A 25,963-nucleotide genomic window follows, 5' to 3' on the forward strand; every position below is an offset into this window, starting at 1 on the left:
AAAATAGGAGGAAATTTCAATTAACATACCATTTAAGCTGACTCTTTTAACATACTGGCGATACGGCGATATGACTATTTTTTTATTATTAATCTAATGGTTATTATCACGACTTTGCGGAAAGGAGGAACCATGAAGAAATATTACGTCCGACAGGATGTAACATTCATTATTTATTCTCCGACATCTTGCGTAAATTATTTCATAAATGTTTTTTTTTTATTTTTTTTTGCTTTTACTGTTTTATAAAAATTTACATCATATAAAAAGTATTAATTTTTATAAAATAAACTAGAACTCCGTTAACGTATGACGTGACGTATCGCGGTACGTTAACGGCGGTATGATTCACTGAAGAAGGCTCAAAAATAGAGTCCGAAACGTTTGAGAAAATATAGACGATTTACAGCCAACACGATTGAGAGAGAAGTTTTTTCACGCCCTCCACCCGCGTTGGCTCTTGATTGCCTTTGTTATATTTAATTTAAATTAATAATAACTGTCGGTATTTTAATAAAACAATTAAAAAGCTTGAAATCGTTTTATTTATTATTTTCCTTTTTTAAAGTTCTCATTTCAAAAGTTTTTAATTTTATTTAAATTTTAATTCAATTAAATTTATTTAAAATCTATAGCTCTTTTTGTTAAATATTTCTTTATCGGAGAAAAATATTTTAAATCTATCAAAAAAATACGCATTTTTGGAAAAAATGTTTTATACAAAAGTTGTAGGATTTTAAGTAACGCATAACACTAGTTTGGCTATGAATAGCGTTGTCAAGGTCATCTTCAATTTCTTAAATGGGAATTCCCATTTTTTATTGTATATTATTACAGTATACCTCGAAAGCTTTTTCGGACACTATAATAAAGTATTTTTCAATAAAGTACTTTTCGGATTACGAGGTTTGAAAATTACAGTACCGCCTACATCAGTATTATTCAAAGTGTATCATATGGAGATTATACGGATTTACACCTCTTTTGTGTGTATACATTTTGTATATATATGTATGCATAATATACATTTGTTTCATTTTTGTATGATTTTTCATTTCGGAAGTACAGTTAAACGAAAAACATTAGTTAGCTCGTGCACATAGCATCAACATCATTATTGAGCATGATTATTTTTTCAATGAGTACAGATAGCCATTTTTTATATATTTTTATCCGCTGAATAGCATATGGAGTAAAATATTTCACTTGGAGACTAAATGATATAAGTTGTACCTATTTTTATGTGTTATGTGTACAAGAAAATTTTAGGAACGGTTGAGATCGAGGATTTTTCTCGAAACATGGATATTTTATTACTACAGACGAACTCAAAACCGAAATCTCATTCCCAAGTCAGAATGACACTTGGGGATGTTCCCTTGTGAGACCCCATTATTAAAAGTTTAAATAATAAAATATTACTGGGTAGTAATATTTATTGTTTATTGTTATATTATAAAGTGTATCCAATTAAAAATTTTTTAAGCATTTAAATTTAAACTTTTTTATGCACCTTGTTTGTTAAGTATTAATTATGTGTAGTATAAGTATCCTACACATACACATACAATTAAACAAATATATAGATCTTTACATAAAATGTTTAAAAATAACAAAAATTGAGAAATGAATATGTACTGTATAATATCCACTTCACATTATATGCTTTCAGTGCAAAAAAAGTTTATAGTCATATAGTTTATTTCACATTTTTCCATTTCATTATCTAGTGCTTTCAGTAATACAAGTATACATAATTATATGATTCATGTGGGATTTTTATATTTTGTAATTTTTGCGTGATATAAGATTTTTTCAACATTATCTGCTTGAAAAAGATATTTCTTTTCTATCTACTTTTAACCTGAAAGCACTGGCGATGTGAAGTGTGGGTCTAGCTTCCAGCAGAATATTAAACATTCATGTCCTCCAAACCTAACGAGTGCGTCGCAGCATTGTTATTATATTTATTTTGATCCATTTAAATATTCAAAATCCGTATTGTGTTTGCGTATCCGATAAATGATAATTTTATACCACGCGTGAACGTGGTAATTTAAATTAAATGAATCTATTTGCATAAACGTTATTTTTGTTAATAATCTTTTAATAAACCATAAATTTAATAAAACACGGTTACAATATTTGGAAAATTTTCAAAATTATGAATTTCACAAAATACATCTAGGTTTAGTCCTCTCCTAGACGTGTAATAAAATAAACGTTTATTGTGTGGTACTATACTGTATTAATATTGCAAAATATACAATAAATTGTAATATAAATAATGCAAAAAGATAATTTTATGTGAGAAAGAAATAACAATAAAACAAGAAATATGCATTTTTTATCTAAATCGTTACTTGCAACTTGCAAAACAGTAAGAAGTGCGCTACACAATAGAATAATCACATAATAATGTGCATTTTAATTCAATTTAAAAATTTAAATTTGTTGCTATATCCGATAAATTTGATAATATTGCAAAATATACAATAAATTATAATGTAAATAATGCAAAAAAATAATCTTATGTGAGAAAGAAATGACAATAGAACGAGGATCATGCATTTTTTATCTAAATCGTTACTTGCAACTTGCAAAACAGTAAGAAGTGCGCTACACAATAGAATAATCACATAATAATGTGCATTTTAATTCAATTTAAAAATTTAAATTTGTTGCTATATCCGATAAATTTGATAATATTGCAAAATATACAATAAATTATAATGTAAATAATGCAAAAAAATAATCTTATGTGAGAAAGAAATGACAATAGAACGAGGATCATGCATTTTTTATCTAAATGGTTACTTGCAACTTACAAAATAGTAAGAAGTGCGCTACACAATAGAATAATCACATAATAATGTGCATTTTAATTCGATTTAAAAATTTAAATTTTTTGCTATATCCGATAAACTTTGATACAGACTCCATCTTGAATTTAATTGCATATATAATCTACTACTGTTATTTGATTGCAAATTTTAATTTAAAAAGTTCTAAAATAGAGTTCTTAAAATCAATAGCATAATATGTAACACATACAAGCACACTACGTACTCAAGATTCCTAAACTTCAGAAATAAATGTACATTAAAAAATAAGTAAAAAATACGTAAATAGATAGTACATATGCTATAGACTCTGGTTAATAAAGTTTAATCAAAAATGCTAATTTTACTTCTTTGAATATAATCATATATAATTATATCCGAAATTTGGCGCCATCTGACTATATGTAATATAATTTGTCCATATATAATTAAATCTAAAACTTGACGCGATATGATTTGATCATATTTAATAACGTCCGAAATTTGGCGTGATATGATCTTATCTTTTTATAATCATATTCGGCTGGATCTGTTTTCATATAATTAGATTTCAATATGATTATATAAAGATATGATCATATAAGAACATATCGTGCTATTTTTCGGGTATCATTATATATGATCATATAAAATTGCATATGTTATCGGATCTTTTTATATCTAATTATGTATGTTTACATCTGATCATATTAAACCCATTTTTTCTCAGGTACTTCTTGCATTACTTGGGAAGAAATTATAACTTAAATTTATAAATTTCTTTGGTATAAAATTTTTTGACGATAGTGTACATCATGATGATTATAACTAAATGTATAATTATATGAGTGATTATACATTCTATTTTTCCGGTAGTTGATCAGGTTAGATTATTATATATATATATTGACAGATCACATAATTCATATTTTACTTAACAGACAGTGTAGGATAGCATATTCTTCTTTCTAGTTATATAAGTTGCAGTCATTGTTAATTTTGTAGAATTCTATCTTTGCTAGAATTTTGCTTCTATTTTCAAGCAATTGTAAAACTTGGACGTGGTGAGTATAAATTTTTATTGCTTCTTTTCTAGATTTTTTCTTTTTTTACAAACAAGCAACTATATAGTTTGTAAATATTAAAAGTCTTATATTCGAAATATTTCTTTTTTTAGTTTTCAAATAGGTTATTTCAAAAATAATTCTTGTATAATTGAATTGTATGCGCAATATTAGTAGATAGCATATAATTTAATAGTATATAATTGAATCATGTAAAAAAATATCCAATTTTATATTAAATTATTGTGAAAAATTCTCTTTATTTTTCATGTCTTTCTCATTAGGTACATACTTACAATATGCTCGAGAAAAAATGAACTTATTATGATTATATATGATTATATATAATTCGAAATTTGGCGCATTCTGACTATATGTAATATAATTTATCCATATATAACTAAATCTGAAATTTAACGCGATATGATTTGATCACATATAATAATATCCGAAATTTGGCGTGATATGATCTTACCTTTATATAATCATATTCGGCTAGATCTATTTTCATGTATAATCAGATTTAACCAAATATGATTATATAAAAATATGGTCATATAAGATATCGTGCTAAATTAGGATATTATTAAATATGATCATAAAATTACATAAGTTACCAGATCTTTTCATATCCAATTATGTATATTTACATGTGATCATACCATACTTATTTTTTCTCAGGTATAGATGTATATATATATATCTGAGAATCTCTATATACACATACATATGTACAACTATATACATATATAGATATATATTATTTTTTTCTTTTGGTAGATTATATTTGGTAAATTAAATTTGTTTTTATTAGTTTTGATTATTATTTATAATCTTATACAATTATGTTCCTTAATTACTAAAAAATTTTAACATTTTAACTCACCTGATTTAATTTATCGATACATTTTATCATTAAATTATTATTAAAAATTTTGTAAATTCTATAAATAAATGAACTTTGTTGTACTATTATTGATTTAAAAATCTGAAAATTTTACATTGATATTGATTGTTTAATAATTACTTAAAATTATGTGATTACTCGCACATTTTATGCGTTATAAACTTTCAGCTGTTCTAAAAATGACTCTTCTAGATCTAATGTTGTTGTATCTAGTTCTAATAATAGTTTATTATTCTAAATACATAGAATTTTAAGATCCAGAGTTATGATTTATCGTTCTAGAATTATTAAATTTTAAAGAAGATGGATAATAGTAAGCGATTCAATCCATATATCAGTGTTGATGCTGAAGAAGAAATTGTTATCTCTGGTATTGCCGGGCGGTTTCCTAATTCTGACAATATAAAAGAATTTCAGGACAATCTTTTTAATAAAATGGATCTTGGTACAAGCGATCATCAACGCTGGACTAACTGTAATAATATCTTTCTCTCAAAATTAAAAATATCTATTTTTAGTAGAAAAATATTTATACGTGTTAAAATATACATCAATCGTAGTTTAGAATTTATATTATTAATACCAATACATCTATAAACGTAATATTAAATTGGAAAAAAATCACAGTTAAAGTCATTAAAACAATTAACTTTAAAGCACTTATTACTTTGTGCAATTTATTTTTACATAAATCACTTTTTGTTAATATTTTTATAATTTTTTTCTGTTTGTTATTATAATATCACTTTCTGTTTCATATCAAAATTGAGATGTATCTCTTTAAGAATATTTTAGTACAATTATTATCAATGACTTAACAATATGAAAAATAATTTTTATTTAAATTATTTTAAATCTTGACAGATATCTATGAAATGCCTCCTCGAATAGGAAAAATCAATAATATACAAAAATTTGACGCAGAATTCTTTAATATATCGGCCGAAGAAGCTCATGTACTTGATCCTGGATGTAGAATGTTACTTGAGCATACTTATGAAGCAATTATTGACGCGGGTGTAAATCCTGCAGAATTACAAAGAACAAACACAAGCGTTGTCACAGCAATAAGTATTTGTGATACATATTTAGATTTAATATACGAAAAACCGCACGTATGTAATTCACATTAGTTATTTAATAATTTAAGTGAAAAATCGATAAAAGACACATATTTCTTGAAAGTGCATAAATATATTAATACGTATACAAAGATATTGCTAAATATAGATGAAAAAAAATATTTTTTATATGAAAGTTATATTGTAATTACGAATAGATTGCTGGATTACCCATTCTTGGAAGCTATAAAGCTATGATCGCAAACAGAATTTCTTATTGGCTTGGCGTTACTGGACCATCGTATAACATCGATACTGCATGTAGCTCGAGTCATTTTGCTATGGTTGAAGCTTATAATATGATTCGATCTGGCGTTTGCGATGCGGCTATTGTTGCTAGTGCAAATTTATGCATCCATCCTTTTGCAACTTATTTGTTTTTTCGTCTGGGTATGTAGAAAACAATATTAAGTGTTCAAGTTGTTGCGTTGTCAAATGGTATATATATTTATTGATACAATTAACAGGATAACATTATTTAATCAATGTTTGTATAGTTATTTTGTGAAATCTAATAGGTTCTGTTTTTGAACGATATAATTAAATCGCTTAGATATATTTATCAAAGTTTTCAAATATTTAGTATATTAATTAAGAAATTGTACGTTTATATGGATTAAAACAAACTACTGATATTGTTTTAGGAGTTTTATCTACTGATGGATACTGTAAACCTTACGATGAAGAAGGTTCTGGTTACATGCGTAGTGATGCAGCTGTAGTAGTATACCTGCAGAAGGCTAAGGATGCAAGAAGAATCTATGCCACTTTTGTTTATGGTAAAACCAACTGCGATGGCTTTAAAGAAGAAGGAATTACTTTTCCATCACTTGACAAGCAAAAAATGTTATTGAAAGAATTTTACGAAGACTGTGGTATTTCGCCTCTTGAACTGTCTTACATGGAGGCTCACGCAACTGGTACTATAGCTGGAGATCCTGTAGAACTTCAAGCTATCGATGAAGCTTTATGTGTTAAAAGAGACGCTCCTCTGTTATTGAGTTCAGTTAAGTCGAATATTGGTCATCCTGAGGCCGCTAGCGGTCATTGTCAAATTGCAAAAGTAAGTTTATACGAAGATACGATAAAATTAATACATTTATATGATCTAATGCTACAAGTAAGCTTACGCAAGTATTTTTTTATTTAAATATTATTTTTTATTATTTATTATAATTATAGAATTTGCAAGATATTATAATTATAAAAATATATTTATCTCGTAAAGGTTTTAATAGCGATGGAAACTGGTATAATTGCGCCTACTATACATTTTAAACGTCCACGAAAAAATATGACTGCTATTATTGAAGGAAGAGTAAAAATAGTCACTGAAGAGACAGAAAATAAGGGTAGTTATATGGGTGTTAATTCCTTCGGATTTGGCGGTGCTAATTGTCATGTATTATTGAAATCAAATCCAAAAATTAAAGTCAATAGTGGGGAAGATAATTTACCTAGGCTTGTAGTTACATCTGGACGTACAGAGGAAGCAGTTAAAATTATATTAAATGACGTAAGTATACATTATAATTTCAATACTAATAATTTATAAGGCTCTTAAATAAAATTAATAATGTCAGGAAAAAGACAATATGACTAAACAAATCTCTTAAGTACTTATTGTCAGTTATGCAGTTAAGTTGTAATAATTGAGTACTTTTAAAAATTTTGTTTAGTTATAGTATTTACATTAAAATTGTATTGAAGATGGTCCAAAAACGGATCAAAACATCTAAAGTAATAAATGTATTTTTGTATTTTTTGTAAAAAACTTGAGTTTTTGTTAGCGTCTTTACACTCTGCGCTTGTTTCGTATTGTTTTTCTTCTGACATTATTAACATTACAATTTATTTCACTAGTAATCTAATCTTTCTTATATTATTTTATATATTATTACTGTAATTTAGTTTATTTATGAATTAAATCTTTAGAAAAAAGATAATATAAAAGTAATTACAAGTATGTTGTACATACATAAACACAAACATATACATTAAATACATAATTATAATATAATATATTATAATATATTATAATAACAAATAAAAATAAGCAAAAACTATACAATATAACATATATGTAATGTTAGAAAATAGTAACAATATAGTAGTCTAATAAAGTATGTAAATACTAAATAATTAATGCAAATAATAAAAAAATAAATTATTATTATAAAAACAATTTAAGAAAGTGTTTTACTTCATATATAGTATTTAAAGAAAATTTAATTTAAAATATATTTAATTAAAAAATACATGCAGTATACTTAATTATCAATTCTAATGAGATTTGTATAAAAATTATAAGTTAGAGATTAAAGTCGCTAGTATTTAATTATAAATAACGGGTTAAACAGGTCGTTTTAATTAACTCGTTGTTTATAAAAATTATAAACTTTTAAAAGTTCAATTCTAACGTGGACATAATCACGCGTACACATACTTAAAAAAATATATACACACATATACATATATAAATATGAGTTGCTCATGAACCAAATGGTATAATAACAAAAGTTCAAAGCCCTTATACTAAGCTCACATTTATTGCTAAATGTGCTTTTAAATATATATAAACACATGTATAAATACATTAGAGATTTATTTAACGAAATGTGAACTTAGAATACGAACTAATAAACTTTTGCGTTTTCTTTTACTATAATTACAGATATAAATAATTTAACTATACAATCTGATTGATCCTAAAAAATTAATTCAGTGTAGTTATGATTGTGGATATATCGCATTATATGTCTGCATCTTAATAATCTTCTAATAATTCGAAATCGAGTTTGACTGAACTTGTATCAGTTGGCATCTAAGCCACTCATACGTATAGGACATTCCACAGGATGTTTTTCCAGATTTTCCGAGACTTAATGGTGGGATTTCAATCGATTTTTATAAATAAGAAGCTAAATATTTGTATAAATTTTTTTAATGATTCTAGTAATCAACAGCTCAAATAGTTACATGTTTGTAAACAAGGTTGAAGTAACTTAGAGTACATCAATAAATGTATCCTGTAAATCAAATTAAAATCTTACATAACAGTACAAAAATAAAAAAAAATGTTTTAAGTAAATGTTGTTAATTTGATGAAAGCTACCCGAATATTTAGAAAAATGTACCCCATTCAATTAAAAAAATAAGGGATACCTTCTTTTTATCCTCCTAAAAGTTTCCCCAAAAAATTTTCTTACGCGTCAAATAATCAGTCCTTATGTGCCATTTAATGTAAAAAAAATTCAAGTTTATCTCTCCAATAATTTCGGAGAAAATAACCTGTCACAGGTTATTTGGCCCACCCTGCATATTATATACATTTATATATATATATATATATAACTATTTGAGTTGCTAATTACTAGAATCATTAAAAAAATTTATACAAATATTTAGTTTGTTATTTATAAAAATCGCATGAATGTATGTATATATACATATAGATATTACCTAGTAAATAAATATCAATAAATGTTCCTTTGTACAGTATGATACATGTCGTAATGGAAATTTCAACACTCTTCAATTTCTACATTCATTGTCAAATTAAAACATATCGAAAGAATCGTAGAAACAATTGCGAGAATTCTAGTCAGATGTTCTTCTCAATTAAATGTTGAAATTCTCGTTAGGACATGTGTCATGTCGTTGATGGAACACATGTTAACATTTCTTTAATAGATAATAAACCTGTTTGAGTTGCCCATTATTGTTTAAAAAATTATATAAATATTCAATTTATATAAAAATTTACTGAATAGATTCTTCACAATATTCTGCATAAAAAGTTATAACAGTGTGATGGCCTAAAATTTAATAAAACCAGATATTTATATGTTTTATATCGTATTTTATGAAATATTTTATATTTCATTTGACATAATTTTACATAAACTATGAAATACACCTCGTAAAATATTCATTTTAGCACACGACACCTTTATAACTCTTTCTGCAAAATATTCTAAGGAATAAATTAATTTTTTTTAAATTATAGTCAAGTGTAAAAAAATATATGTAATTGCTCATTCTAAATTCATAATTTTTTAAAAAACAATTAATGTTTTCTTTTTTTTCTACCCTAATTAATTTCTTATTCTACGTATAAAAAAGTATTGAGATAAAATATAAAATAATACAAAAATAAATATTTTGCGAAATATTTCATAGTTTACGTTAACACATTAAATTATTAAATATCTTGTAAATTATTAATTATCTTGTAATATATTTATCTTGTAAATACAAATTTGGTCATTGTAGCTTTATAACTGTGTGGATCAAATATTGCAAAGAATCGATTTATATAAAAAAATTAGAATAGTTTAATTTAAAAAAAAAAACTGAATTGACTATCATATAACCTTGAAATTTACTCAAAGTTAAACTAATGGGACTATTTTTTTGTCCCTTTGGAAATCACAAAACGTTTGGGAAACAAAACATTTTTCTATACAAATATTTTCGATAAAAAACACTTGATGCAGGCGTTCTAACATATCCTGTACATATAAACTTTTAATTTTATTTTACTTCCGGAATATGCTATTAACAATAAGATAATTATTACATACTTACATACTTTAATTAATAATGATATGTCTACAGGTACACAGTCGGTCGATAGATGTAGAATATATCTCCCTGCTACATCATATTCATAGCGACAATATAAAAGGTCATCCTTACAGAGGATACATCATTACTGGATCTAAACTATCTGATAACGCAATAATTAAAATGGAACGCAACGTATGTACAAAAAGACCAATTTGCTTTGTATTTTCTGGAATTGGATCTCAGTATTTTAACATGGGCAAGTAAATCATATAAACACACACAAATATCATATTGCAATGTAAAATCTAACAATTATTAAGATATAACATATTTGTTTGTACAATGCGTTAGAATATAAAAAATTATTAGTTATAATATATTATATATAGTTATAAAATATTTAGTTTGTAAATTTTCTAATTCTTTGAATTACATTTATTAAGCATAATAACTAGATTTTGATATAAACTAAAATACAGTAATGATATTGTTGGAACCCTAGTAAAAATAGTTTTGGGTAAATGTGTATATTTGCTACTTCAGTGGAAACTCAATTTTTTTTCTAAATATAAATAAAACTATTATAAAAATAAAATGTAGAAAAGGGCAGGTTTTTTATTAAAGTTATAAATAAAAAAAGTTAAAAGTTTGAAATAACAGAGCTCGTGCTAATTACGTTGACTTTAACTTATGTTGTTAAGGTCACCGCCCTAACATTCAAAAGGTTTTAAGCGTCACTCGATGTTTATTAAAAAGTTATAAACAAAAAAAATTTCCAAACAAACAACTATGAACCTGGCGAATAAGAGCGCTAGGCAGATGTTAATGCGTCTTTAGAAAATTAATTTCCGCGAAAATTGAAACGTGCACAGGGTATATATTTTACTTGATGTATTTACCAAGAAATAGATTCTCATTTTTGAGAATTGTATGTCCCCTCTTTACCCTCCTAAAGAAACGTAAACGAGAAAAATAACAGGCCGAAATTAATTTTCTAAAGACGCATTAATACCTGTGTAGTAAATATTAAGAGCCTTATATATTCGAAATATTAAAAAAAAATTTCAGTTACTATACGTATCTTGCTATGTATTGAACACATATATATTTTTTGGGCATGGGTTGAATTAAAATTTTACATTGAAATTTCCACACAGTACTGTCAGCTTTAATAGTTTCCATACTATCAAGTTTTGTTATATTTATTTATGTGGGAGGGTATGAGGGACAGGGCGAAAATACATACTATTATAGAAAAGAACGTGTAACGGCGAAGCCGCGTCCCTCATGCCTTCCCACATAAATAAATATAACAAAAAACTTTTCATTTTTATAACAGTTTTGTTCAGACTTATAAAAAAATTGAGTTTCCCCTAGAGTAGTAAATATACGCATTTACCTAGTTTTGCAACAATTTACGTATTTCTATAATTAAAAAATTGAAATATTCAACAACAAATCATAACTTTTTACACATTTGTGAGAGCTGTAGAAATTTATAGTTAGTTTTAGCATAATAAGTTGTAAAAAGATATTTACAATTTTTTACAAATTTGGACAACCTTTTATGAATATTTTTGTGAGTAATGTAGTAAATTATAGAAGTTGTAGATTATTGTAAAAATTACAATTATTCACAACTTTCTATTGTTTAACATTTCACGAATATTTTTATGACCGATATATAATAATTATATTTTATTTCTTTACCACTATACGGGACGAGATATTCATATTATCTACAATCGTTTTCACCTTTTTCTCATAAGCAACTATAAAAAATGCAAAATTCGACTAATAATATTGTAACGATTGTTTCTATCAGTTCAATTTCCAATGCAATCTCCATACAAAAAATTCAAATATAATAAACTGATTTTTGAAAATTTAGACACATAAATATGTTCAAATGAATGAAAAAGTAAAAAGATTACAATTTTTTACGATTAAAACACATAATGTAGTTATAGTAAACCACAACTACTTTCTACGTAAATTTATGAAAAACTATACACATTTGTTTGACATAAAAATTATATTGAAATAATCAAAAAGTTGTAATTATATTATAAAAAATTATAGTTTTTGCGTGAAAAATTATAAAATTATTTCCACTAGAGAAGCATGTGCAAAATAAAGAAATTTTTAGAGATTTTATTTATGTTTAGCTCCATTAGGTAAAAATATTATAATTTATTTAAAAATATTAATTACAACAACGCACCAATCAACGAATATTATGCAATAATATATTTTTTAAAATATTAATAGGTCGAGTTTTGATGAAGTTTCCAGTATTTGCAAAAGCAATCCACAAATGCGATACTGTTTTAAAACCTCATAGTATATTTGTCACAGATATTCTAATAAATGGAAACGAACATATTCTCGACAACGTAGTTAAATTATTTGTAGGCCTCACTGGACTGCAGGTATGAACGTATTTGTATGTATAAATAAAATATACTGTTTATATATCGCGAGATTTTTTTTATATTATCTTATTTTTGTAAAGTTTTATCTTTAAAAATCATAAAAAACTAAAAATTTTTATAAAAGAATTGTAGTTAAGAAGAGCTTTTCAGATATACATAATTATATGCAAAAAACTAAATTTACAATATTTTATAATATTATTTTTTTCAAAAGAAGAATATAAAAAGAAAAAATTAATATATTGCAGATTGGAATAGTTGATCTTTTAACAAGTATTGGTATCACTCCTGATATTATAATGGGTCATTCCATTGGTGAGTTGATTTGTGGATATGCCGATGGGTGTTTGACGGCCGAAGAAACGATCACATTGGCATATTATACTGGCTTGGCATTTCTTAAGTCAAAAATAACACATGGTTTAATGGCTGAAATTAATGTTGATTTCAAAACTTTGAAGAATATGTGTCCATCGGATATTGACATAGCTTGTTACAATAGTTTACATAATTTTATCGTGAGTGGACCAACAAAATCTGTAAGAGCATTCTTCGCTAAGCTACAGGTTTGAAAATATTCAAATAGTATAAATAAAGTTATCATGCTTACAACTATGTTGAATTAAATAAATAATAAAGTTTATTTCTGATAGAATGACAACATTTCTGTAAAAGAAATTTCCTGTGGACATATACCTTTTCATAGTCGTTACGTCGAGCCTGCAAGAGTTAAACTTTTGGAATACTTGACTCAAATATTACCACGGAAAACGTCTCCAAGTTCAAAGTGGAAATTGAATGTTTTAAATAAATCTTATAACTGGTTCAACGCATCCTCAGACTCATGTCTAGCAAAATATTATACAAATCATCTACTAGCCCCTGTATTATTCTCAGAATCTGTGTGTTTTATTCCAAACGACGCAGTGACGATTGAGATAGCTCCGCATGACATTCTACAATACATTCTTAATAATTTCTTGGAAACAACAGTAACAAATGTCGCTCTATATCAATGTTCTGACAAACCGAATATTGAAATATTTTTACACGGAATTGGAAAGCTTTATAATGCAGGATTACAACCGCAGATCGCAAATTTATACCCGGAAGTTAAGTTTCCTGTAAGTCGTGGTACACCGATGATTTCTCATCTTGTAAGGTAAATTACATTTGATTTAGCACAAGTTTTTTTACTGTAAGACAAAAGGTAATAGAACAAAAGATAATAGAATTTCAAAAAATACAAAATTAATATTAAAATTAAAAATAAAAAAAGGTTCAAAATAATACAAATATATGTTTATGAAAATGAGCTTATACGAGCGTAAACACGTAAGGAAATTAGATAAAAATTTATAGATGATATAAATTCATATAAATAAACAATCACGCGAGATTGTTTTGGGGTAATATACCGCCGAGCATTACACAATCTTTACCGTTAATTTTAATTTTTTAGTTACTGAAAATGACACAAAATAATAAATTTATCAATGTATTTTATTTATATTATCATGTAATTTTTATCTAATTTCCTTACGCGTTTACATTTGGCGTATTAGCGCACTTTATCATAAACTTATATTTATTGGAAATTAAATTACGTTATTCGTAATTGTATGACAGTAGACACACTAATATTTTACACATTATTGAATGAAATCTTTGCAGATGGGATTATTCCGAAGATTGGTATACATATCATTATTCCGGACAAAGAAAACTTACCAAAGGGGAAGTAATTGTTACTATTGATTTATTAGATGAAGAATTTTCATATATAACCGGGCATGTCATTAATGGAAAAAATTTATTACCGGCCACAGGATATCTTTTACTTATATGGCAGATGATTAGCTGGTTGAAAAAGACAGATTATTTCGATATTCCAATTGTATTTGAAGATGTCAATTTTCTACGTTCTACGATTTTGTCAAAACAAAATCCAGTCAATTTAATTCTTATGTTTCAAAAAGGTAACTTGTACTATTAAAATTATTTTACGAATTAGATACATATATAAAAAAATAAAAAATTTTTATTCTAAATACGCATAAATGACAAAATTTGAGAAAAATAAATTAAGAAAAGATTTGTATTTAATCAATAAACAGTTAATGACAGCCATAAACATAAAAGTATAAACTATAGACCGAGCATTTGTGTTTATTTGAGAGTAGGAGTAGTGGGAGTAGACACTCACGTAGAAAAAAAGAGATTGAAATGTGTGACCGTGCGTTTTTCTTACCATGCACTGTGTATTTACGCGAATGAGAGAGAACGCACGGTCACACATTCAATTTGTCTTCTTCTACGTGAGCACCTACCCTACTTTTCTCAACACTCGGTCTATACTTTTATGTCTATAGTGACAGCAGAATTAAACAAAAATTTAAGTATATCAGTAATAACTACATCTACATTAAATTTATATTTTACTGATTGTGAAAAAATTGATAAATATAATAATTACTCATGTAGCACATATTCGGTTCATATACGTTTTTCTAAACGTATTCAATTTTTTTGACCGTCAAGCACTAATAAAGAAATAAGTTTTTAAAACCATAATTTAAGAAACGTTATTTTCGTTTTTAAAATATTTTTATAGATAGTATAAATTAATTTTTTTAATTTAAAATTATGTATGTACAATTTATAGATTTTGTAAATCACTGATACTGTTACGGAAAGTATTGGTTTAAGTGTTTGATGAAAATGTGTATTACATCTACCGTATACTTAATTATTAATGTTGCAAATATTTTTATTTATTTTTGTTATTTACTGCAAATTGTATGCATAATTAGTGTTAATTATTTTTTTTTCATGGTAGAAAATTGGTTAGTTCATTCCTTAGAATCTCATTATAGAACATAGTATAAAATCTTTTTTCTAAAATATATTTAAGAGAAATTAATAATTGATATGATATTCTTATAGAGAGTGGGAAATTCGAAATAATTGAAGGAGACAATGCTGTTGTTACTGGAACAGTACGAACTCCCGTTAATATTGATGATGAGAAAATATGTATTACAGTTATTGATCGAAATGACAATGACAAAGAAGAGATGACTACGAAAGATATCTATAAAGAATTGAAACTTCGTGGTTATCAATATACCGGCGATTTTCGTGGATTAAAAAGCGCGTCAGTCACCGGAAAGAATGGTCATATCGTCTGGTCTGACAATTGGGTAACATTTATGGATAGCATGTTACAGATGATGATTTTAGGGCAGAATACGAGAAGTCTCTTTGTACCAACAAGAATTCGTAAAATGGTAATTGACCCAAAATCTCATATAGAACACATCAGAAAATTTTCAAATAAAAAGAACGGTAAGTTTACAGTGTTATAAGTAGGCACAATATTTAGACGAAAATTATTTTCCGAAAAATATATTTAATTTGTTATTATGTTATATTGCAGAAGTCTTAGTACAAAATTATGAGCATTTAGATGTTTTGATATCTGGAGGAATAGAAATATACGGCGTCATAGCTACAGCTATATCTCGCCGACAAAATGTAGTCAATCCCGTTCTTGAAGAGTACAAGTTTATCGCTCATCGAGATTTAATTGTGATGTCTTTGCAAGATTCAATAAGAATGTCGGTGCACATTGCGCTTGAGTGTTACAATATGATAAACGTAAAAATTATCGAATTTATCGAGGATTGCGATCAAGTGATGACGGAGAGTTTAAATTGTTTATTTGTGAATACAGTTTTAAAAGAATTACCACAAATTCAGTCTAATATAAAACTGGTCACAACACACGAGCAGTTCAAAGATATTGCTTTGCCTAACAACGTTACTGTAACAGAATTTAGTAAACTGACAAAAAATGAAAATTTTTTAATGGTCATTGGTTTCGGAATTTTAACAAAAAATAAGAACGAATTATATGAACAATTATTATCGGTCATAATGCCGAAGGGCTTTCTTCTGACATTGGAAGAGTTAGATGCTACTTACGACTACTCATGTCTGGATAAATATGGATTAAAAGTAGTTTTAGAGAAACGCACCAACCATAAGACAATTATATTATTAAGAAGAATACAAGATATTAAGGGAAATCAGCAGATTGTGCATGTAAACAATTATGAATTTTCATGGGTAGCTAAACTTCAATCACTTATGAACGCAGATGATAAAACTACGAATACAAGGATTATAGTCATTGCAGAAGGAGATTTCGAATGCGGATTAATCGGCTTTGTTAATTGTTTGCGAAAAGAACCCGGCGGTGAAACGATTAGAGGTGTATTTATTCAGGATAAAGATGCGCCTATTTTTTCATTGCAAGAATCGACGTACATAAGGCAGCTAGAACTGGATTTGCCCATTAATGTTATACATACCGGTAGCATTTGGGGATCTTACAGGCATTTTCCATTACCTTTACTAGAACCAAAATACGTAAAAAGTGCTTATGTTTCTCAAATGGTACGTTAAAGAGATACGGTATTTAGGAAAAATTAAAATAATGCTTTGTGATACTTTTTATAAATATAATAATAGTTTACTGTAACTTTAATAGAATTAAAATAATTTATTATATTTATGTGTTTTAGATGCAGGGTGATTTAAGTACGCTTTATTGGGTTGAAAATGAGGTTTCTTTTGTCAACACTAATGAAGAAAATTTAATAAAGATAGTTTATGCATCCATCAATTTTAGAGATATTATGATAGCTAGCGGTAGACTCACCGTCGAATCTATCGCAGTTGAACAAAACAATAGTTCTTTAATTGGAATGGAATTTGTTGGTTTTAACCAAAATGGACAAAGAATAATGGGATTGTGTTCAACTGGGTAAGATAGCGATATAGATGAGTTTTAATTAATATATTTCTAATTAACAAACTATTTAGAATAAATTTCTTGTATTCAAATTAGAAATGCTTTTCAAATAAAGCAAGAAACAAAAAATTGTTATATTTCAGATATGCTACTTTTAACTCTTACAAAATATCATTCAAAATAAAAACACTTTAATGTGACTTTAATACAATATAACAGTTAATACATTTATATGTGATTTTCATTAATTATTATTTTTAGCGGATTGACGAATATTCGCGTAGCTGACAAATATCTTAGTTGGATCATACCTGACGAGTGGACGATGGAAGACGCAGCGACGGTTCCCTGTGTATATAGCACGTGCTATTACGCTTTGTATTTGAGAGGTCAAATGAAGAAAGGCGACAAAGTGTTAATTCATTCAGGTACAGGAGGCATTGGTCAAGCAGCGATTTATCTCGCTCTTCACGAAGGTTGCGAAATATTTACAACGGTTGGAAGTGTCGAGAAACGAAACTTTATAAGAGAAACGTTTCCCTCTATTCCCGAAGACCATATCGGAAACTCTCGAGACACGAGTTTTGAACAAATGATTATCCAGAAGACGGAAGGTCGCGGAGTGGATATCGTATTGAATTCTCTAGCTGAAGAGAAACTGCAAGCATCCATTCGTTGCTTAGCAAAGGGTGGTCGTTTCCTCGAAATTGGAAAATTTGATATGGTTTCCAATAATCCTTTAGAAATATTTGCATTTTCCAAAGGCATTAGTTTTCATGGTATTTTATTAGATAAATTTTTTTCTGCCAAACCAGAGAAAAAGGCAATATTGTGGAACATAATAAAAGAAGGTTTAAAGAATGGCGCCATCAAACCGTTATGCAGAAAAGTCTTTGAAAGAGATGAAATTGAAGCTGCCTTTAGATATATGGCTGCTGGAAAACATATTGGCAAGGTATGAATTTTCTTACATTTTCTAATATACAATGAAAGAAGTAATTAGAGTACAATACTACATTCTCAAAAATGCACACAATTTTCATGTCTTTTGGGTTAACTTTAATATTAAAGAAAATTTATATTTTAAATACGCAATAATTTTAATCTTGAATATTAAATTAAATTTAAATTTGACAACATTTTTTGAGATATCTATATGTTCATGTGTTTTTATTTTGACTTTAAAAGTGAACTTGATTTATAATTGTTACATAAATTTGTATGTATCTAACAATTAGCTTATTTATCTTTTCTTTCTCTCATGCTACAAGTTTTTTTTTGTCATCTATATTGTTTTTTTTTGTTTGCTATTTATTTTAACACTTCTCTCTCTCTCTCTCTCTCTCTCTCTCTTTTTCTCTTTCTTTAATTTCTCTTCTATTTCTAAATTATATTTTTTTCTTATTTTTCCTTAATGAAATCCATGACCATTAATTTAATTAATGTTTATAATAAATCTCTCTTAATATTTTCTTAACGTTACTACATTATCAGTATATGCCAACAAACAAAATCTCCCACTATTACGCTATTAATTTGATTCTATTCTATTTTTATTTCCGTATCCAAATTGAATATTACAATCGAATTTACAGAAGTCTTGGTTATTCTCGTCGGCTCAAAATTTCTATTACCATTAATTCTCATCGTGCATTTCGTTTCTTTAAATAGTTATATTCTTTTTTGAAACAGCTTTTTCTCTTATTTCTGTTTATTTCTTTTACTCTCTGTCGATATTATCAAAGAATAACAGAAATAAAGCAAAACTTTTTCTTGGCGATATTATCTGAATTGTACTGTAAAATTTATAAGTGTTTCTTTTAATTATATTTTGTTTCTTTCTTATTTAATCTATATTTTCAGCAATATCTCTTTGCTTTTTCTTTTATTCTTTAATTTCTTCGTCAATATATCCTGTTAATATAATTATGCAACTTGTATATTATATACAACAGTAAAATACTCCCAAAATTTTTCATTTCCTCCTTTTAATCATTTTTTTAAATATTGGTTTGCTCAATTATCGGTTTTCTCTGTGTGAAAAGAAAGATTTTGAAAAAACTCTTTTTTTTCAACTATGTTTCATTGACTCTAAAATTTTGTATTGTTTTATATTACAGCCACATTTTATTTAATATTTTATTCATTCTTCTAGATCTCTATTATTAATTTTTATATTTTTTAACAGTTTTTTATTCTTTATGTACTTTTCTCATTTTCCTCCTTTCTCTTTAATATTTTAAAATATATATGATAATATTTTAAATTGATATTATTTGTAGATAATGATAAAAATTCATAAAGAAAATGAATCCTTGGACACGCCTATACTCGCACGTCCTCAGTACTACTGCGTAGAACACAAATCTTACATCGTCTTAGGTGGTCTAGGTGGTTTCGGACTAGAATTAATTGATTGGTTGATTTTACGTGGTGCAAAAAATTTAGTAGTAACTTCACGAAGTGGAATAAAGAACGGTTATCAGCAATCAAGAGTAACGTTATGGCAAACTTACGGTGTAAATGTACAAATTGTTACTACTGCTGATACATCAAAGTACAAAGACTGTGAATCTATATTAAAATTTGCCGAAGAACAAGGTCCTGTGGATGCTATATTCAACCTTGCAGTTGTCTTGCAAGATAGCATGTTCAACAATCAGTCCCCACAATCATTCAGAGATTCCTTCGTGTCGAAGGCATGGACGACAAAAAATATGGACGAATTATCGAGAACAATTTGTTCCCAACTTCGTCATTTTGTCGTTTTTTCTTCCGTTTCATGCGGAAGAGGTAACGCAGGTCAAACAAATTACGGAATGGCAAATTCCGTAATGGAAAGAATTTGTGAAAAAAGAGTGAAGGAAGGTTTACATGGTTTGGCTATACAATGGGGCGCTATTGGTGACGTTGGGCTTGTCGCCGACATGCAAGAAGACGATAAAGAACTTGTCATTGGAGGTACATTGCAACAAACAATATCTTCTTGCTTGCATACACTAGAAGTATTCTTGCTACAAGATCGGGCAATCGTAAGCAGCATGGTTGTTGCCGAGAAAAAAAAAGATTCTCAAGCAACAAATCCACTTGAAATGGTTGCAAACATTATAGGTGAGTTCATGAACAATTATTATGTAGGAGATTCGTGACAAGCCATTTATATAAAATAAAATTAATTTTTATTTGGCAATTTTATTTAGATTTAATTTTATTAAGACTGTATCGAAATAACCGAATGCATTAAAGATATTACAAAAAATATAAGCTTTAATAATTATTAATTGATATTAACATTAGGTAAAATCCGGTGAAAATTTTATCTAAATATTTATTTCTTTCTCTAATTTTTAAAATAGGATTAAAAAAGACAAACACAGTAGCGCCAAATGTATCGCTGGCTGAACTAGGCATGGATTCAATGATGGCAGTAGAAATTAAACAGACGTTGGAGAGAGAATTTGATATTTTACTGACAGCACAAGAAATTCGAAATCTCAATTTTACAAAACTTAAAGAAATGACAAATACAGCCGAACAAGAAAAGATGTACGACATCATTAAAACTGATATAAATGATTTTGGTTTAAAATTACTGACCCAAAAGTTTAAAGATTCAGACTTGACTCCAGATATTTATGTAGAACTCGTTACAAAGAACGAAGTTTCTGGAAACGAAATATTCTTTATACCAGGAATCGATGGCTGTGCAAGTGTATATAAACAGATAGAATCAAAAATTAAATTTTCAGCTATATGTTTGCAACACACTATACTTAATATGCCGGAGGTTACTCACTCAATAATGAAATCAGCAACGTACCTTCTGCCTGTACGAAGTTATAAAATAATCTATTTGAGATTTATTTTTAAACTGCTGTGTATTTAAACAGTTGTATTTCATTATATGTATATATACGACGTATGCATGCACCTTTTTTTACACTTGTCTCATACATGTTTCTTTTTCTAGCATGTATTGAAGAAGATGCAAAATCAAAAAAAATTTTTAATTGTGGGTTATTCATTTGGATCTTTAATCGCTATCGAATTAGCAAGATTATTAGAAGCTAAGAATTTCTCTGGACGTTTAATATTTATAGATGGAGCTCCTGATCAAATAAAATATTTGACTGAAAAGCTTTTTTATTATACTTCAGAACAAGAGTTACAAAATAACATTTTACTTTATATAATGAAAATGTATTTTGGCTCTAAGAGTGAAATGGTTAGTTAATTATTAAAAATATATTACTTTTTATTGCAAAAATGATATAATTAGCTATGTTTATACATAATTAATAGAAGGAAAGACTATATAAAATAACTTATTAGAGTATGCATTGTAATAACTTGTTAGAATGTGCATTAAAATAATAAAATAAATTAAATTTTTTATTATCTTACTTTATAATTTTTTTATAATTTAGATTTTAAAAGATTGTAAAGTTTCTTTAACGTTTTTCTTGATTAAGCAAATTTATAATACATATATATATATATATATATATATATATATATATATATATATATATAAGTTATATAATATTAAAAATAACATGATTAAAACAAAGATTTTTTCAGGAATGGACGCATATATTTTTTAATAAATTTGGATGTACTAATTTCAAGTTTGGTCGTAAAAGTGCTAGCTCATCAGAAGTTTAAGAAAATTAAATGTGTAAAAAACTACAATTCAATTTTTGCAATCTTTGAGTAGCTATATTTTCTGATAAAAGATTTATCACTGTTCAAATTAAAGATTAAACATTTTACTTTACAAAGATAATATGCAAAGTTCCTGAAAAAACGACAATTTACAAAAAATAGTACTAAATTGATAAAAAATGCAATTTTTGTTATATTAACTTATTAAAGCCTATATGAAATCCAGCTGCGATAGCAAAAATTATTTTATGTTTAATACATAAATACACACACTGTCCGACAAAATTTTTGTAATATGAGTGTGAATAGTCATTTCCAATGCATTTATTTTTGCTGAACACAAGTCCATTTTTAAGATTTTGCTACCACATCATAATTTTGAGAAAATGGCATCAAAAGAAAAATTTGGTCCCAGTGCTAATGCCATAAAAATCATGAATGCCTCAAAACTTCGTTTTTCATAATTGTGATGTGATAGCCAAATTGAAACCGGATTCATGTTTAGCATACAAAAATACTTCGGAAATGATTATTCACACTCGTGTTACAAAAAAAAATCAAGTTTCGTTGCACATTTTAATAATTATCACTGTGTGCATGTATCTAAAATTGCAAAAATCACGATTTTTTAAACCATTAATCTTAATTTTATCAATATCGTAATGAGTTAGAATATTTTTACAGTCAGATTTAAATTCAGTATATTCAAATTTATTAAAAAGTTTATGCCATGATCTCTGAAAATAAAATGTTTTTTTTGTCCGACAGTGTAAACATAATGATTATTATTTGAGCATATACATATATAAAATCGAAATTAAATTATAACACTAATTTTAAATAATAAATTATCACTAATAATCAAATAAAAAAAATAATTTTACGTATTAGTTTAAAAATCCAAAGAAAGTAACCTACTAATAAAGATACAGACGTGCAGTATTTCTTATACGCGAGAATGTAGTACATTATCCTTAATTCAAAATGTAAATTATTATTGTACACAGACTGTTAATTGTACATAATGCAATATATATTATTATTTACAGCCTTTATTAGAGATGAATAATTGCAGTACATGGGAAAAGAAATTAGAACTATTTTTGGCTCACTTTTCGAAGGAAGTCAGTGCATTGGAATTAACTGTGGAAAATAAAAAAATATTATATTCGACATTTTATAATCATATAAGAGCTATACACGATTATGATATAACATCATTGCCACGCCTTAAGTCACCTATAATATTATTAAAACCCACATTTACGTCTACCACATTTATTGAAGAAGATTATGGTTTACATAAGGTAAATAGTTTAACTAAAGCATATCATTTTTAAGATAATTTTTATAAGAGAAAATACATTTAGATTACCGAAAGTGCAGTGCAAATTCACTACGTGGAAGGTACTCATCTTACAATGATGGACAATGACGAAATAGCATCATTTATTAATGAAATATATTAACATTTTGAATAATAATTTTGATATATTTGACATTTTTTTTATTTTCTATCTTATATCTTAATATATACTTTCATAAAACAGTTTACATTTGCAAAAATATAGACAAATAACAAATATCTATAAAAGTAATAATATCTATAATATGATTATGTGGAGGGTACTATAATATCAGAATAAAAAAATAAATTTTAAAGTGTATAAAAGGATAAAGAGTAAAAGATTGAGCAAAAGTTACTAAATATCTCTTTATTTTTAATTTATTTATAAATAAAAAGATGTTCAATAACTTTTATTCAATTTTTTACTCTTTATCTTTTCAATCAATAACATTTATTTATAAATTTATTTTTATTTTATTTTCTTGATTTTTATAATTTGTTAATAAATCATTGAAAATTAAGAAAATTAATTATAAATAAAAATAAATTTATAAATAAATGTTGTTATTGATTAAAAACATAAAGAGTAAAAGATTGAATGGAAGTTATTCAATATCTTTTTATTTATAAATAAATTAAAAATAAAAAGAGATTTAATTGTTCAATGGAAAAGTTATTGAATATATTTAATTGAATAAATTAAAATTAAATATAATCAAAAATTTATAATTGGTTATATAAAGAACAAAATATATTAGTTACAAAAAGAATAAAAAATCTAAAATAAAAAGATCATATTTGAATAATGATTGAATGTAGCATTTTAAAAACCAGTCATGCGCTGAGTAAATTATCTGATAATATTCGACATTAATAATTTTCAATATCCAATATTTAAAATTTCTCTAAAAAATTTTTTCTTGATATTAAAAAGCATATTTTCTTAATTAACAGAATTAATTGCACGATTTGACTGTTTTGATAAAAAAATATTTTTTTCAATAACAAAGTACAAAATTTTGAATATTATTGTGCACTGAAAATCATATTAATGCCATATATTGTTAAATAAATTATCCTGCATTACTGATTTTTGCAAAACTCTTACACTTAATGCTTATTCATATATAAATAGATCTGTAAATTCTTATTATATGTAACCATAATAAGTTCTTAATTATATCTAATTATATATATTCAATAACTTTACTCAACCTTTTATTCTTGGTGCATGTATACATGTATATAGACTATTGTTTCAAAAGTTTGAAAGCAGTAAGGAATTGTTAACTATTAATTATTAATTTCTGAGAAATGCGATTAAAATAAAACTTTGTTTTCTACAAAGTAGTCGAAAAATATAATATGTAGATAATTTTTTCGAACATATTAACAAAAATTTGTTGTTTAATTTAAAAAATTGACTGCTTTTATACTTTTGAATATATGTATATTTAATAGATATATGTATATTTAATTAGAATCTGCATCAGTAAAAACTAAAAAAAAATTAAGATCTCTTTATTTATTTTTCTATTTAAAGTCGATATTTTGTCGATAACTTTTAATTCAATTGTATTTATTTAAAATCTATAGCTCTTTCAATATTCTTATATAAAATAAAGATATTTTAAATTTATCAGAAAAAGTATGTGAAAAAATATTTGAATAAATAATATAAATAATTAAATAATTAAAAAATATAATTTATTTTAGTTTAACACTCGTAAATAATTATGACTCAGACATATATTATTAACATCATAACTCTTAGTGATCAAACATTTTAATCATCACCGTTTAAATATAGATGTATAATAAAAAAGTAAAAAATAGATACAATTTTTGAATTTTAACTTTTTGTCTTTTATTACTGTCTGGTACTTCTTTATCTACCATAATAAAAGAGTGATGTAGAAAATTACATGTAAAGACTGTGATGCCCCTAGAGGTTTGAGTTTATTAACTGGCGACTTGTAAACAGCGTAAGACTACATACAACTTTGTTATTTTCAATTATGCGTAGGACGGTTGTGCGCTTTGTCACAATTATATATATATATATATATTACGTGATAGGTTTCTTTCTGGTTCCTATTATTTTTCTTTTAATTTTGCCATTATAGTATTACATCGAGAAGTGCATTCGAGCATGCATTCGGTATTTTTATTTGTAAAATTTGGAGCAGGTAAGAAACTGATTACATTTT

At 26.2% G+C, this 25,963-nt stretch overlaps 1 protein-coding gene across 1 annotated transcript; it reads left to right on the forward strand.

Annotated features, from left to right (window-relative positions):
* The first annotated feature begins 3,756 nt into the window (after positions 1 to 3,756).
* Positions 3,757 to 24,098, forward strand: LOC140673924 (fatty acid synthase-like). Its single transcript, XM_072907181.1, has 20 exons — positions 3,757 to 3,886; positions 5,076 to 5,268; positions 5,658 to 5,908; positions 6,073 to 6,304; positions 6,559 to 6,977; positions 7,143 to 7,430; positions 10,535 to 10,742; positions 12,758 to 12,918; positions 13,170 to 13,487; positions 13,575 to 14,083; positions 14,596 to 14,900; positions 15,868 to 16,269; positions 16,361 to 17,382; positions 17,511 to 17,752; positions 18,002 to 18,695; positions 20,023 to 20,851; positions 21,097 to 21,569; positions 21,711 to 21,965; positions 23,455 to 23,712; positions 23,776 to 24,098. Exons 2-20 carry the CDS (start codon positions 5,097 to 5,099, stop codon positions 23,872 to 23,874), a joined length of 7,137 nt encoding a protein of 2,378 aa, XP_072763282.1. The 5' UTR covers positions 3,757 to 3,886; positions 5,076 to 5,096; the 3' UTR covers positions 23,875 to 24,098.
* The last annotated feature ends 1,865 nt before the right edge of the window (positions 24,099 to 25,963 follow it).

The sequence above is a fragment of the Anoplolepis gracilipes genome, chromosome 15 (assembly GCF_047496725.1).
Source record: "Anoplolepis gracilipes chromosome 15, ASM4749672v1, whole genome shotgun sequence".
NCBI lineage: Eukaryota > Metazoa > Arthropoda > Insecta > Hymenoptera > Formicidae > Anoplolepis > Anoplolepis gracilipes.